We start from the raw sequence: 14,514 nt of genomic DNA, 5'->3' as shown, positions 1-14,514 counted from the left end.
ATTCATATAAAAGACTGTGTAACAACTGCTGTTTTAATTATATATTTAACTTATTTATTAATTTGTATGTGCATGACATGGGGGAACATGCACAACATGTCAAATGTGAGATTACACTGAAAATATGGGGGAATTGATTACCTTTCCTGTTTCCATGCGCTCTGGGAATTGAACTCAGGTCACCATGCTTCTGCGGAAAGTGCCTTTACCCACTAACCCTTCTTGCCAGCCTTCTACCAACCGTTTAACAAAATGGGACCAGTAACTCACAGGAATCTAGACCTGATTTCCGTAGGAAAAATGGTTCAGTGCATAGTAATTCATCATTGGGATAACTTTACAGAATACAGCTGCGGCATGTAAGTAAAGCTGTCTCCATGTGAAGCACAAATGCTTGTTCTACAGTGCATTCAGTTATATTTTCAGTGTGTCTCCCTCTTCCCTTCTCCTCCTGTCCCCCTCTCCAAAGTCTCACTCCACAGCCCAGGCACGCCTCTACCTCCCCAGCCCTCCCATATAATGTTTAACTTTACCTGTCACCTAGACACAACCTAGAATCACCTGGGGAGAGGCTCAGTGAGGACTCATCTACATAGGGTGGCCTGTGATGAATTTTTCTTAATTGGGCTAACTGATGTGGAAAGATGGAGCCCAATCTATGTACCAGTATTCCCTAGGCTTGGGTCCTGAACTTTTTAAGAGTACACAAAGGGAGCTGAACACTAGGTAGGCACCCATTTATTCTCCCTGGGTTGTGGGATGAAATAGGATTAGCTTCCTCGAGCTTGAATTACCTGCAATGGTGGACTAGACCCTGGAATCATAAGTCAAATAAACTCTTTCTTCCCCTAAGATGCTTTTATTGTGGGTATTTATTACAATAGCAGAAATGAAACTACATCGCACTTCAGTCTCCATGTGCTGAAGTTTCCCATGTGTGAAGACAGGCTGAACAAACCATGGGTAGCAAACCAGTAAGCAGCACCCCAATGGCCTCTGCATCAGCTGCTGTCCTCTTTGAGTTCCTGCCCTAACCTCCTCAGGGATGCACAGAAATGTGGAAGCATAAGCCGAATAAACCCTTTCCTCTCCACCCTGCTTCTGGGGTGTGGTATTCTGTCACAGCAACAGAAACCCTAACTAGTACAATTCCTATCTATTCTACTCTTATTTCTACATAAATCTACTGTAGCACAACATTAAAATAATATCCATCCTCCTAATACTCTCCTGAGTAACCCATCCCTCTATTTCTCATTTGGTTGGTGAGCCAATCACCTACCAACAATTTTAATCCATTCTAACTCCACCATTTCAGAAAGTTACACCATTAAACAAGAGGGAGGGGACTTGGGAATTAGGATTCTCACTGCTTTTTATCTTTGCAAATGCCTTTATTTCTGCACAGAGTTTGCTTCCCTTACTTTTTTGTTAACCCCTCGATGATTCCCACTCATCCTTCCAATATTACCCTTCCAAAGCTACCCAAGTAGCACACACAAGGCTGGCTCTCTCATCCTCTGTACTCTGAGTAGCAGGTTCACTGTTGCTGGCATGGGTCTGATAGAAGTACAGTGGTTTCTTTGTATCTGCTTTCCTCATCTTTGCATTGTGAATGTCCAATAAATAGCTTTTGCATGAAGCCCACAGGTCTCCCTCAGAAGTTAGTAAATATTTTAGGTCTAGTTACTACCATACTGTTGAAATTTGCAAGAAGGGACAAAAGTCATCATTAAACTGCACATTGAGCTGATGGCCACTCTCATTACACTGACGTTCCACTCAGAACTATGCTGAAAATCTGGAAGCACTCACTTCAACTAAGACCTGATTATGCTTCTCTATTTGTTCACAGGGAAGAGCTCTCATTTCGGTGGAATCAGGATCCCCGGCTGATTCTACACCTTGAGAACCATTCATGGACATCTCATCGGTTTGTTCATTAATATCTGAGTTGTGTTCATCTTGTTTATAGCTTGAATTTTTTTTAGTCTTCTTAGTAGTCTGCCCATCACGTCGGGCTTTTCTTTGTCGATACTGAGAAAGCTATAGGGGGAAAAAGAAAGCGGCATTATCACATAAGATTTTTTTATCATTATTAAAGCTCTGGGTCATTTTATTAAGCTATCACTAAAAGGAGTGACAAAATAAAGGACATTTGTCCTTTCCTTAATAGAGTAATTACTATTGAACTGCAAAGAAACTGGATGTTTCTGAGTCAGGACTAAGAAATGAAAATGTCTGAAAGAAAGAAAATCAGCCCAGAGTCAGAAGATGGAGAGAGAGGTAGGTGCTGAGAGTATTATTTTGGCTTTCAAATGTCTTAAAGCATGACACACACAAGGAGGTCAAGTGCATCATCCTTCATGGGTTTTCTGGGAATTTAACTTTACACTAAAGATAATGGGCTTGCGCCAAAAGATTTAGCTCTTTTTGTGGTTTATAGCCTTATCTATAAAGAAAATAATGGGAAGAGTCTAAATTCCAGAGACGGATGCTTTCCAGTCCTCAATCATTTCTATATCACCCTCAGGAGTCCCATAGCCTAGTGCCACCTATTCACACAATTTACTTACCATCCACAGCAGGGGACTATTCTTATTTAAGTTTAGTTTTTAAAGAGATGTTTAATCCTGGGCACCTCTTGCACTTGTGATTTCTTTTTAAAAACGTAGCCAACAAAGACACAGCTATCACTAAAACATTAAAGACTGATTAAAGTTATAAGAAAAATGGATGAGTACTAAAGAATTTGGGGATACAAGAACAGCAAACACTTTCAGTTTCCATGGCAGAAAGAAAACCATAAAAGGTAAAAGTCTTCTTCAATATTATACAATGTGTCTACCATTGAACCAGGACATGTAAAATACTATCATCTAGTCAGAATTATCATACAATATATAACTCAATGATGGGTGAACTAGTGAACCCTTATTAAAAATATTAATGCCAACCACTAATGACATAGTAGTGGCTATAAAACAGTATCCTAGTATAGTTATTATGAAAAGAAAACCATCACACCTCTTCTTAACAGAGACACAGCAGGTTTCACTCAGACTTCAACCATCAAGAATTATATCTAGCTTGGATTTTAGTAACTCTATACTCACGGCCATAATTAAATTTTGAAAAAAACAAGGTATAAAATTTTTGGTGTGTTTCCCAACTTGAACTACAGATATATTCTCCTACATTTAATTTCTCTGAGTATGGTTTGAGTAGTGTGTGTTTGCACATAGGTGTGCTTGCCTGAGTGTGTGCATGGGAGGCCAGAGGTTGACTGCAGGTACCATCCTGTATCACTCACCACTGAAGCAGGAGCTCATAGTGTTGGCTAGGTAGGCTGGCCAGCAATTCCAGGCATCTTCCTGTCTCTAGGACAGGAACTGATCACACCACCAGGCCTAGCTTCCTGTATGGATATCGGGGAGCTGAACTTTGCTTGCACAACCAAGCACTTTGCGTAGTAAGCCATCTCCCCAGCCTGAATTTCCTTTTTTATAAAATTGATTTTATATGAAACAAATACGTACCGCCACTTCTTAAATTTGAGTTCTTTAATCACACCAAAGAAAGCCAAAAGTAAGAACTAGGGCTTTTAATATATATATTGAAAAAAATATATGGAATATATATATACATGTATAATATATATACATATATACTAGAAATACTATAGACATATTGTAACTATTAACTGCACTAATTACAAAGATAGCAGATTAGTTATTATATATTTTGATAACACAATATCACTAATAATGTTAATATTACTATCAAAATAGGTGACAAACACTATGAATAACTATAGTATTTTTAAATTTTACCAACTGTAAAATAATATAAATAGGGGTGTCCTATTTTTTTAAAGACATTAATTCAGCAAGCACATACAGCAGCTACTAGTACCATACAACATAAAAATATACTAAGTTATTTAGCAATTCAGCAGTTATCTAAATCTTGTCTGCTTGAAGACAGGTGCAGTGCTGCTTCTTTGTACAGTATTAAGCCCCTGGAATACACTTAAAGCATACACTTATAAATAAACTGACTGGATTGCTGTTAAAATACTATCTGTAAATAGAATCAAAAGTCCAAACTCATCATGTATAAAGAAAAGTTCCTTCATGGAGAATGCAATGCCAAAAAATATTAAGAATGGTATTCTTAAAGCATACTTCAGAACCTGTTTGTACTATCATGCTACCATTAAAATTCATTAACAGCAGAAGACTTGAGAATTAAGATTTAGCTACAAAGAACTGGTTCTTTTAGTGTATCCAAATCATCTATCTAGTGTTTATCCAGGTGTATAAGTGCATCAATAAAAGCAAAATGAAAACACCAAATTATGGAAAGTTTGACTGAAAAGCAAAGCAACAGTCTACACTACTCAATCCAATGGACAAGACGTGCATGGACAATAATTGATTCGATAGCTGTATTTGGAATGGGTCAGTTCTAAACACATAAAATTACAAACACTGTGTTAGTCTGTTGTGGTAGACTATATGAAGTCTGGCGGCGGGGTGGGGGGTAACTAAGCAGAAGGCTCCATGAGGGCAAGGACTTTAGTTCAATTGTCTATACTCAACACCTAGAAAAGTACTCAGCTAAGTGTATGTGGAATAAAAGAGGGAAACCATCACTTAGAGAAGACACCTCTAAGCAATAATTTAAACCTCTTGATAACTGAGGTTACATAACACAAAGCATGCACAGCTCCACCAACTCAAGTACCATGGGTTCAGAACTGGATAAAAAATGTTCCAGTTACTCATCAAATTAATGAAAAACATGAAATTATCCTTCCTGCTTTTTTTCTTAAAAAAATAAAAATTGAAATTCTCATAAAAATAATATATACAAAAGCTATCTGGGATGAATTCTATTTAATTAAAAATGAAAGAAAAACAAAATCATATATATCCAGTTTCTTTTGACTACTTATTTTTACTTTAAATCTGAAAATCATACGGTAACAGATAAGTAAAAAGCTAGTCAGTTAAATAACCACCTGACACTGAAACCATACACTTTAACTCACTAAGAAAACATTTATTCTACAACAGGCTGGAAAGTCAGACACCAGCCATCTGTGTTTGCCATTTAGAAGCCAATTATAAAAATGTTAACATATGTAGTCACAGAAATAGTTACAAGATTTACTGGAAAGATACTGTGTCCATATAGATTTGTCTTTCAAAACTGGTTCAGATCCCAAGCAAATGTCTTACTATAACCAGGACAAGAATAACTGACTAAACAATCAGGTATTCCTAAACTCAAGAATTATGGTGTCATAAATGATCATTTCCAGCAAAAAAATTAAAAAACAGAATTTTCAAAAAATCCTATGAGACATGAAATGGTGCTAATTTCTATAATGTTATTTTTAAAAAGTCTTTATAATCTGCTTAGCTGTGTTCACTGAGGGTTGGCAAAGCTCATGAGTCAAAATATGTGTTCCTAACATTAGGACCTTTTAATCTAAGTCAGACTATTATTTCATAAAATTGTGAAAAATTAATATAAGATAAAGGTTTGAGCATGATTTCTGAACGTTGGGTTGGTTGTGGTGGTGCACACCTTTGATCCCAGCACTCATTGCACTCATGAGGCAGAGGCAGGCAGACCTATGTTCAGTTTAAGACAAACTTGATCTGTGTAGAATGAGACCGTGTGTGTGTGTGTGTGTGTGTGTGTGTGTGTGTGTGTCTGTGCGTGCGCTTACAAAACAATGTATTACTACTCCGGTAGCAACACACCTATCTGAAAATGGTTGCACTACTTGGAAAGACAAGCACACATTCTTTTAACAGTTCCCACTATTTTTACAACCAAGCTTGTTCAGTGGCTCATACGGTTCCTCATTACCTGGACTCTGTTCTCCTTGGAGTTTTTACGAACTAGTCTAATAAATCCAGTTATATTCTGGGTTTTTTTAGTCACTGCTAATCTAAAACAGCTAGTTGGGAGAAAAGGAGAGGGAAAGGAACAAGGCCAGATGACCACATCCAAAGCCATGAGAGCTGACAGAGAGCACAAAGGATAAGAAAGACAAAAGAGAAAAGGAGATCCACTGGGCCTGGTGGCACAGATCTATAGTCCCAGCACTCAGGAGGCATAGACCGGGAGTTCAAGGCCAGCCTGAGTCACATGACACTTTGCCTAAGAACACAGATACCTAACAACACAGAAGCTCAACTATATAACACAAGCAGTAGTGGAATAAGAGATTACACGTCCAGGATCATACTAAAGTAGGAAACCTATCAACACTGTCATATTCTGTGTGACACTCAGGTCAGAGAGCACACACTGTACCACACTATGCTTGATGAAGTTTTATTATGTTTGAAAAATGGTAGCTGAACATTTTCTTGCATGGTCATAACACAAATATTTTAGGGCTGGAGATATGGCTTGGCATTGAAAAAACAGTACACAAGCATTGCTTTCCCACAGATATCTTCCATGTTAGTTATTTTCCTTGTTATTTCCTACTTGCTTAGTGGGCTTAATTATTGTCTCTGATAACCTAGTTTTAAACAACAATTCTTAAATCTTTCCTGGTAAATTGATTGGTAAGTTGTTCCACTGACAATTTTCATTTATGTAGAACACAAAAATGATCATTGTAGAAACAGCTCATCAGGTATACATTGTAGTATATGTTATGAAATGATTTACACCAACTTAAATCCAGTACACAAGAATCATCCTTTTCTGAAGCCAGCTTGGATTACACATTGAGATCAAGGCTACCCTGAACTATGGTCTAAGATTGCTAAAAAAGAAAGAAGGGGAGGCAGGAGTAAGGACAGGAAAAATACAATCTAAACAAAGTCTCTATGTTTACAAAGGGATGCACACTCTGTCTTCAATTCCTTCGATGCACGGAAGGTGCTCACTTTCTCAGATTGCACAATGGTAAGCAAAGCTGGGCTTCTAAAGATGCTGATTCCCCTGTTCCTCCATTTATACATAGAATGCTACACACACATTCAAATCTAGACTCTACATAGAGGGTGCTTATGGGAAAGTCAGCTAAACATATTCTAGAGATACAAAGGTAACTCCTGCACATATTCTGTAACAAACCAATCCTGAGCATGTACCACCGTATCTCTGCAGTATCCCTTCATTCGTTACTGACCTGCTCTCCTCTGTTAATGTGAGAGAAGAAAAAAGGAAATAGATGTCTTACTTAGGGTGACTATTGCTATGATGAAACACCGTGACCAAAGCAACTTGGAAAAGCTTTATTTGGCTTCTATTCCCATATCACAGTCATCATCAAAGGAAGTCAGGACAAACTCACACAGGGCAGGAACCTGAAGGAAGAGCTGGAGCAGGGTCCTTGGTGCTGCTCACTGGCTTGCTCCACATGGAGTGCTCCACCTTAAACAGCCCAGGACACCAGCCCAAAGGGCACCGCCCACAATGGGCTGGGCTCACCCCCCACCAATCACTAAGAACAGTGCTCCATGGGCTTGCCTATAGCCAGAACTTAAGGAGACATTTTTTTTTTTCAATTGAGGCTCCCTCCTCTTGGATGACTGTAGCTTGTGTCAACTTGACACAAAGCCAACATCTACAATAGGAAAAATTAATTGTCCCCACCTATGAAAACATAATATCTCCAAGATACCTTCATTTTAGGAAGCAAGGAAGGCAAAAGTAAGCTCACAGAGGTAATTTCAGAAAGAAATCATTACATTCAATTCATGTGTGAAATATTCATTCAGCCCACTGAAGGACACCTACATAGAATTCTGGATTGTTTACAGGTCTTGTCATACACATACGCCCACACGAAACTGAACTCAACAAATACATTAATAGCGATTCTATAGGTGTTGTTTGGGTTATAGAACCTTTTGATGCCAAGAATTTCCATTCCACACACTACAAAAAGTCGCATGCTCTGACAAAGACCTTCTACACAAATATGCAAAAGAAGAGAAGGAGGAGGAGGAGGAGGAGGAGGAAGGAGGAGGAGGAGAGAACCCCTTCTAAAAAAAACGCCCCCTCAGCCAAGCTCACAGCTGGCACTTGTGGCACACTCAAGCCACGCCGCTGGCCAGGCAGCTGTCACGGGCCAATCACACACACCCAAGAGTGCCAGCCTGACACCTAAAGGCAGCAGGATGGTGATCAGAGCACGGGTGTCCCTCAGAGTAAAGAAATCCCTAAACTCGAACTCAGAAAGCTCAAAGCCTGAACCACTCCCCAAACTCCCTTTAGACAGTGAAAGGGCGGAGGCTGCAACGCAATTCCGTGGCAGTTTGTGGGGGACTAAGAGAGGGTTTTGTGTGGCACCCGGGAGAAAGGAGACTGGTGGTGCAGGCATCAGGTCTCCTGCTGCAGCCAGAAGGGGCAGCTCTCCCGAGCCCCAGCCCCTGCCCTGGCCCCGGCCCCAGCCCCGCGGTCTGGCCTCTCCCTCCACCCCCGCCCCCCCGACACCGCCTCCCGACGCGGCCAGGCCGCCGCGCTCCTACCTTAGCCCTGCCGGCTTCCAGCTTCCTCCGTCTCTCCTCGTCCTCCATCGCGTCTGCCGACCAGGCGGGGACGGGGTGGAGAGGAAATGTCTGCTCCGACACACGCGGCCCGAGCTCCGCTGCCCCCCGGGCGAGCTCAGCGCTAACCAGCAGCTCGTGCCGGCCTCACAGGCCCGGCCATCGCCGCCGCCATCTTCGTTCCCACGTAAACACACGGGGAGGGCGGGGCGGGCGCCGAGGGCGAGCGGTCCGCGCAGCTGCGAGCCTGGCTCGGCAGGTGCTCCCCTCGCCTGGCTCGCCCGGGTCTGAGGCTCTGGGCCTGAGCCCGACACCCACTCCTCCCTGGGAATCAGCTTCTATCACAGAGAGGTGCGTTTCCAAATTCAAAAGCCGAGGCCGCCTCAAGACGACAAGCCACAGTGGGGAGTGTGGTGGCCAGGACGGGACCCGCGTGGCAATGGTCTATCAGCCCAGGCTGAGGGGGAACACCGAGGACACCCTACTCCTTCCTTACCCCATCCCAAGTCCTTCCCTCTAGTCCCAGCCGGTTCCTGCTCACCCAAGTTCTACAAGAACAACTCCTGCTGCCCCAGGCTTCTCCTGGCTCTTTGTTCCCTGAAGCAAGGCAGAGACACTGCTCCCCATGGGGTCTTCTCCTTGGGAACCTTTCTCCTAAGAAGGTGCGATTCATAATATAAATTGAGAAAAAAAACCCATCTACACTCACTGAAATGACTAGTGTGAAATTTTGTGACCAGTAAATTTGTTAGACTGAGTTGAGCCATGCTTACAAATTGAATATTACTGAATATTACTGTCTGCCCTTCCCCCATCTGCACTAGCAATCCATTCTTTTCTCCTCCCTCAAAAACATTCCTGGAGTGTGTCTCAGATTGATCACTTGTTTGTTTTAACGTTTGGACTGAAAAATTAGCAGGTAAAAACTAAAGATAAATTTAATCTTAAAAGTGGTGCTAAGTGGACATACATATATGAAAAAGTAGAAACTAAAAACCTTATGTCTGTCAGACACCAAGGATATCTTCAGTACCTGTGATTTAAAGATGCCTATATTTCAAACATTATTGTGGCAATTTAAATCAAGTCATACTGCCTTGTAATCACAGCAGGAATTGGGAATGTGAGGTTAGACAACTCATCATAGCAATAAAGAAATAGAAAGAGTGGGAGGGAGGAAAGGAGTTATTTTCTCAGTTACCCTCCACCCTGTGTAGATATAAATCTACAATGAAGTGTTCTAAACTGCCAGAACTGGGTGATTATCTGTTGATTCTGATTGCCTAGGAGGCAGGAGTCCAGGATAGCTCATAGGTTTCCTGTTTGCTAATGAACACAAATTTCTCAGTGGCTCAGAAGGTCAACTCTTGGAATTTGTCTCCTCTTTGTAACTACAGATGGTCATCATCGCCTCCTACATTGAAAGATTATCTCTGCGTTACCATTAGTAATCACCAATCACATCCCTGTCTATCTCATGTATAAGGAATACACACATCGCACACTGTCAGCTGGGCCATGACATCTCTTAGAAGGCAAGTCTGTGGAATTACTGCTGTTTCGTATGACACCTGCTCAATTGTAACTTCCTGTCACACACTTCCATTATTCCTATATGTAATTTTTCACTCAGGTCCTTGGCTGAGAATATAGCATTTCAGCAAAGCCTTGAAGAAGATGAAGTGGTGAGCTGAGAGTATGAATGACGTCAGCAACAGATCCAAAGTCCACTGTGAGTGGAGCCCTAGAGGGAGAGCATGACACAAAGGTGGCCAATGAAGAATGGGATGGATGAGAGGGAGATTAGACATGAACTCACATGGGTGACAGAAGGCCAGACTGAAATCTGAAGGCCATTGTAAGAAAGGTGTCCTTTTCTCTGAATGAGACCAGAAGCCACTGGGAAAGTCTCATAGTCTCTGCTATTACTATGTAGAGAAGCTACAGTGAAGGGTCGATTTGGATGTCATTTAGTTTGGAATCTCCTTCACATTGGGTCACCTGATTACCTGGACCTGGGGTGTCTACCTAGAAATTAGTCATACCTACCGAACCTTCTAGTGACCTAACTACTCCTTCTCCTTCAAGGCTAAAGGCACAAAGACTAACTAAGACAGGTTACCTTTATGTAATATCCTTCCTGACCATTGCTGAAACAGTTTGTTCACCAGCCAATAAGAGAAGCATATATTCACAGCATACAAAAGGACATCCCCCATCATATGCACTCTCCATATCATGAACACATATTCATCATGTACTTACATTTACATACATGAAAACAGTAAATTAAAAAGAATTCCATAAGATCTCAGTAATTCAAATCCAAACGCTGAGACTGTCATTGACAACAGGATTGTTATTCATGACTCTTCTCTAGCAGAAAGAATTAAAAGACAGTCCTGGAATGAAAAGGAATATATAGAGAGATAGACAGACACATAGATACATAGATAGATATACATACACACAGACACATTTAAAAAGTAATAAATATACAAATATATATTTATATTTAATGACATTTGTGAATATAATTTAAAAACAAAAACTAAAAAAAGTCCTTTGTGAGCTACAGGCAATGGGCTGAGAGAAGAAGTGTTCCTGAGTGACGAGTTCCCTAGTTATCTATTCAATGCATTGCGGTCAGCCCTGAAATACACATACATGCAAATCAATGGATGGGATCAACAGGTTGCATCTATATATTTATATTCATGTGTACATGTAATAAAATAAATAACAAAGTAACAAAAAATTTAAAGAAGTCATGGATTTGGAGAGATCAGAGGGAAGAGAGGAAAGTAGAAAATGATAAAAACTCGGTATACAATTCTCAAAAAATGTAAAAACAAATTTTTGAAATAATGCAAATTCTTCAAATATGTAGTGTATAGTAAATGATATTATAGATGTATTAATTTTAATAAAACAAGTGGTATTTGTTGGAAGGAATTTAATTTTTATTGTTGGAGATCAATCATCATTAGTTCTGAACTTTACATATGAAATGACATTAAAGCATGATAGTCAACTGTTTAAAAACTATTTGTTGGTATTTATCCCTAGTGTACGAATGAACTTTGGGATTCCACTCCGTATGGAAGGATACTCTCTCAGCCTAGATACACAGGGGAGGGCCTAGGTCCTGCCCAAATGATGTGACAGACTTTGTTGATCCATGGGAGGCCTCACCCTCCCTGAGGAGTGGATCAAGTAGGAGGGGGGTCAGTGGAGGGTATGGGAGGATGAGAGAGGGAGGAAACTGGGATTGATATGTACAATAAGATTATTTCTAACTTAAATTAAAAAACAAAACAAATTCATAAAATAAATTATATAATTAATAAAACAATAATTAACCCCCCAAAAAATCCATTAGTCGGGCATGTTACAAAGCAATATTAGATGTTGATATTATTTGAACTGGTATGCCTGACCTATATAGTAATAGAAAACTATATAAATGTATTTTCAGTGTACTGTAATGTATGCGTAAGGAATCATTTCACAAAATGTGTTCTTGTTTCTAAAATGACTATTTGATTAATGTTCATTGTTACATAGTAAGAAAAATGGGTTTGCATATTAATGAAAAGCAAAATTTAGTTGACCGAAACTTGAATTTTAAAAGTGTCTTAACTAATGGAGGTGTGCTGCAGCAGGCTGCCTGCATGTGGCTTGCCCACTGACCTGTTATTGCAGCTGAGGTGGGTGGCAGAGGTGGGTGGGGTTTTGCCCCTAGGTCTAGGGCATACAGAATGGACTGTCCAGCTGAGGGGCTGGTGACACACCTCTTGGTCCTCTCTGTGCAGTAGCAGTCTGTGTCTCAAGGAGTTGCTGAGGTCACAGAAGCATTACCATTCCTGACTTCAAGCTCTATTATAAAGACAAGGTAATGAAGACAGCTTAGTATTGGCATAAAAACAGACAGGTGGACCATAGGAACCAAATTCAAGAAACGAATATTACTCTACACAACTATGAACACCTGATTTTTGAAAAAAGAAGCTGAAGTTATGCAATTGAAAAAAAAAAGAAAGCATCTTCAACAGATGGTGCTGGCATACATGGATGTCAACATGTAGAAGAATGCAAATAATTTGATTCGTATCTATCCCCATGCACAAAAGTGAAGCCCAATTGGATCAAAGAACTCAAAATAAATCCAACCATACTGAACCTCATAGAAGAGAAAGTGGAAAATAGCCTTGAACACAGGGACACAGGAGACCACATCCTAAATGTAACACCAATATCATAGAGACTAAGAGAAACAATTAATAAATGGGACCTCCTGAAACTGAGAAGCTTCTATAAGGCAAAGGACACAGTCAATAAGACAAAGCAGCCTACAGAATGGGAAAAGATCTTCATCAACCCCACATTGGACAGAGGACTGATATCCAAAATATATAAAGAACTCAAGAAACTAGACACAAAAGTACCAAATAATCCAATTTTAAAATGGGGGTACAGTTCTAAACAGAGAATTCTCAACAAAAGAATCTCGAATGACTGAAAGGCATTTAGGGAACTGCTCAACATCCTTAGCCATCAGGGAAATCAAAATGACTCTGAGATACCATCATACACCTGTCAGAATGGCTCAGATCAAAAACACCGATGACAGCTTATGCTGGAGAGGATTGGAGTAACGGGAACACTCCTCCATTACTGGTGGGAGTGCCAACTTGGTACAGCTGCTTTGAAAATCAGTATGGCTGTTTCTTTAAAAATTGGGAATCAATCTACCTCAAGACCCAGCAATACCACTCATGGGCATATACACAAAGGATGTACATTCATACCACAAGGACATTTGCTCAACTGTGTTCATAACAGCATTATTCATAATAGCCAGAACCTATAAACAACCTAGATGCCCCTCAATGAAGAATGGATAAAGAAAATGTGGTACATTTATACAATGGAGTACTACTAGCAGTAAAATAAAACAATGACATCATGAAACTTGAAGGCAGATGGATGAAACTAGAAAAAAAAAACATGCTGAATGAGGTAACCCAGTCCAAGAAAGATAAACACAGTATGTATTCACACGTAATGAGATATGAGATATAAAGCAAATGACCACAGAGAAGCTAGGTAACAAGAAGAACCCTCTCTAAGAGAAACAAGTATTCACCTGGGAAGGGGAAATATAAGGATCTTGTAACATGAAAAATAAAAGAACCAAAGACTGATATTGGGGTTCAAACTTCATGCTGAAGGTCAGAAAAGCAAAGTCCACTAGCTCTTACCACTACCTCAGGCTGAGTGGGCTAATCCTCTCCTCTCCTCAGCATGACTGAAGAATGAATGTCTCCTACTGAATCCTTGCTCCTGTCTTATATACATATCTAGTCCTGGGATTAAAGGCGTGAGCAGTGTTCCTCTTTTACACTGATTCAATCTCATGTATCCCTAGGTGGCCTTGAACTCAGAGAGTTCCATCTACCTCTTATTCCTGAGTTTTAGGATTAAAGGTGTATACCACCACCTCTTACCTTGTAACTGCTGGAATTAAAGGTGTGTCCCTGGCATGTATGGCTTGTGGTTGACTTTGCTTTCTGAATCCTGAGGCAAGATTTCATAAATCATAAATACCACAAGATCTCCTGAGGGGGTGTAGGGCGGGCAGAAGGGAATGCAGAGGGAAAACAAGATGGAACAGGATGGTTGAGTTGGAGGAAATATGGACAGAGAGAGAGAGAGAGAGAGAGAGAGAGAGAGAGAGAGAGAGAGAGAGAGAGAGAGAGAACATGGAAGAGATATCTTGATTGACGAGTCATTATGGGTTTATCAAGAATTCTGGCACTAATGAAATTCCCAGGAATCCTCAAGGAAAGAATTAGTGGAGAAGGTGCCTGAACTGGCCTTCCCCTGTAATCAGATGGATTACTACCTGAATTATCATCATAGAATCTTCATCCAACAACTGATGGAAGATCCATAGCTAAGCACTGGATGGAGCTCCCAG

At 40.4% G+C, this 14,514-nt stretch overlaps 1 protein-coding gene across 1 annotated transcript in view; it reads right to left on the bottom strand.

Annotated features, from left to right (window-relative positions):
• LOC106022300 (A-kinase anchor protein 9) overlaps positions 1-8,698 on the bottom strand; it is a gene marked incomplete at its 3' end in the record, with an annotated part of 118,165 nt that extends 109,467 nt beyond the window's left edge. Inside the window, 2 exon segments of the mRNA XM_040735810.1 lie at positions 1,816-2,046; positions 8,514-8,698. Coding sequence (XP_040591744.1) covers positions 1,816-2,046; positions 8,514-8,561 — 279 coding nt within the window.
• Between the last annotated feature and the right edge of the window lie 5,816 nt (positions 8,699-14,514).

The sequence above is a fragment of the Mesocricetus auratus genome, unplaced genomic scaffold (genome assembly GCF_017639785.1).
Source record: "Mesocricetus auratus isolate SY011 unplaced genomic scaffold, BCM_Maur_2.0 Super-Scaffold_100051, whole genome shotgun sequence".
Classification (NCBI taxonomy): domain Eukaryota; kingdom Metazoa; phylum Chordata; class Mammalia; order Rodentia; family Cricetidae; genus Mesocricetus; species Mesocricetus auratus.
This window is presented reverse-complemented; position numbering and strand designations above follow the sequence as displayed.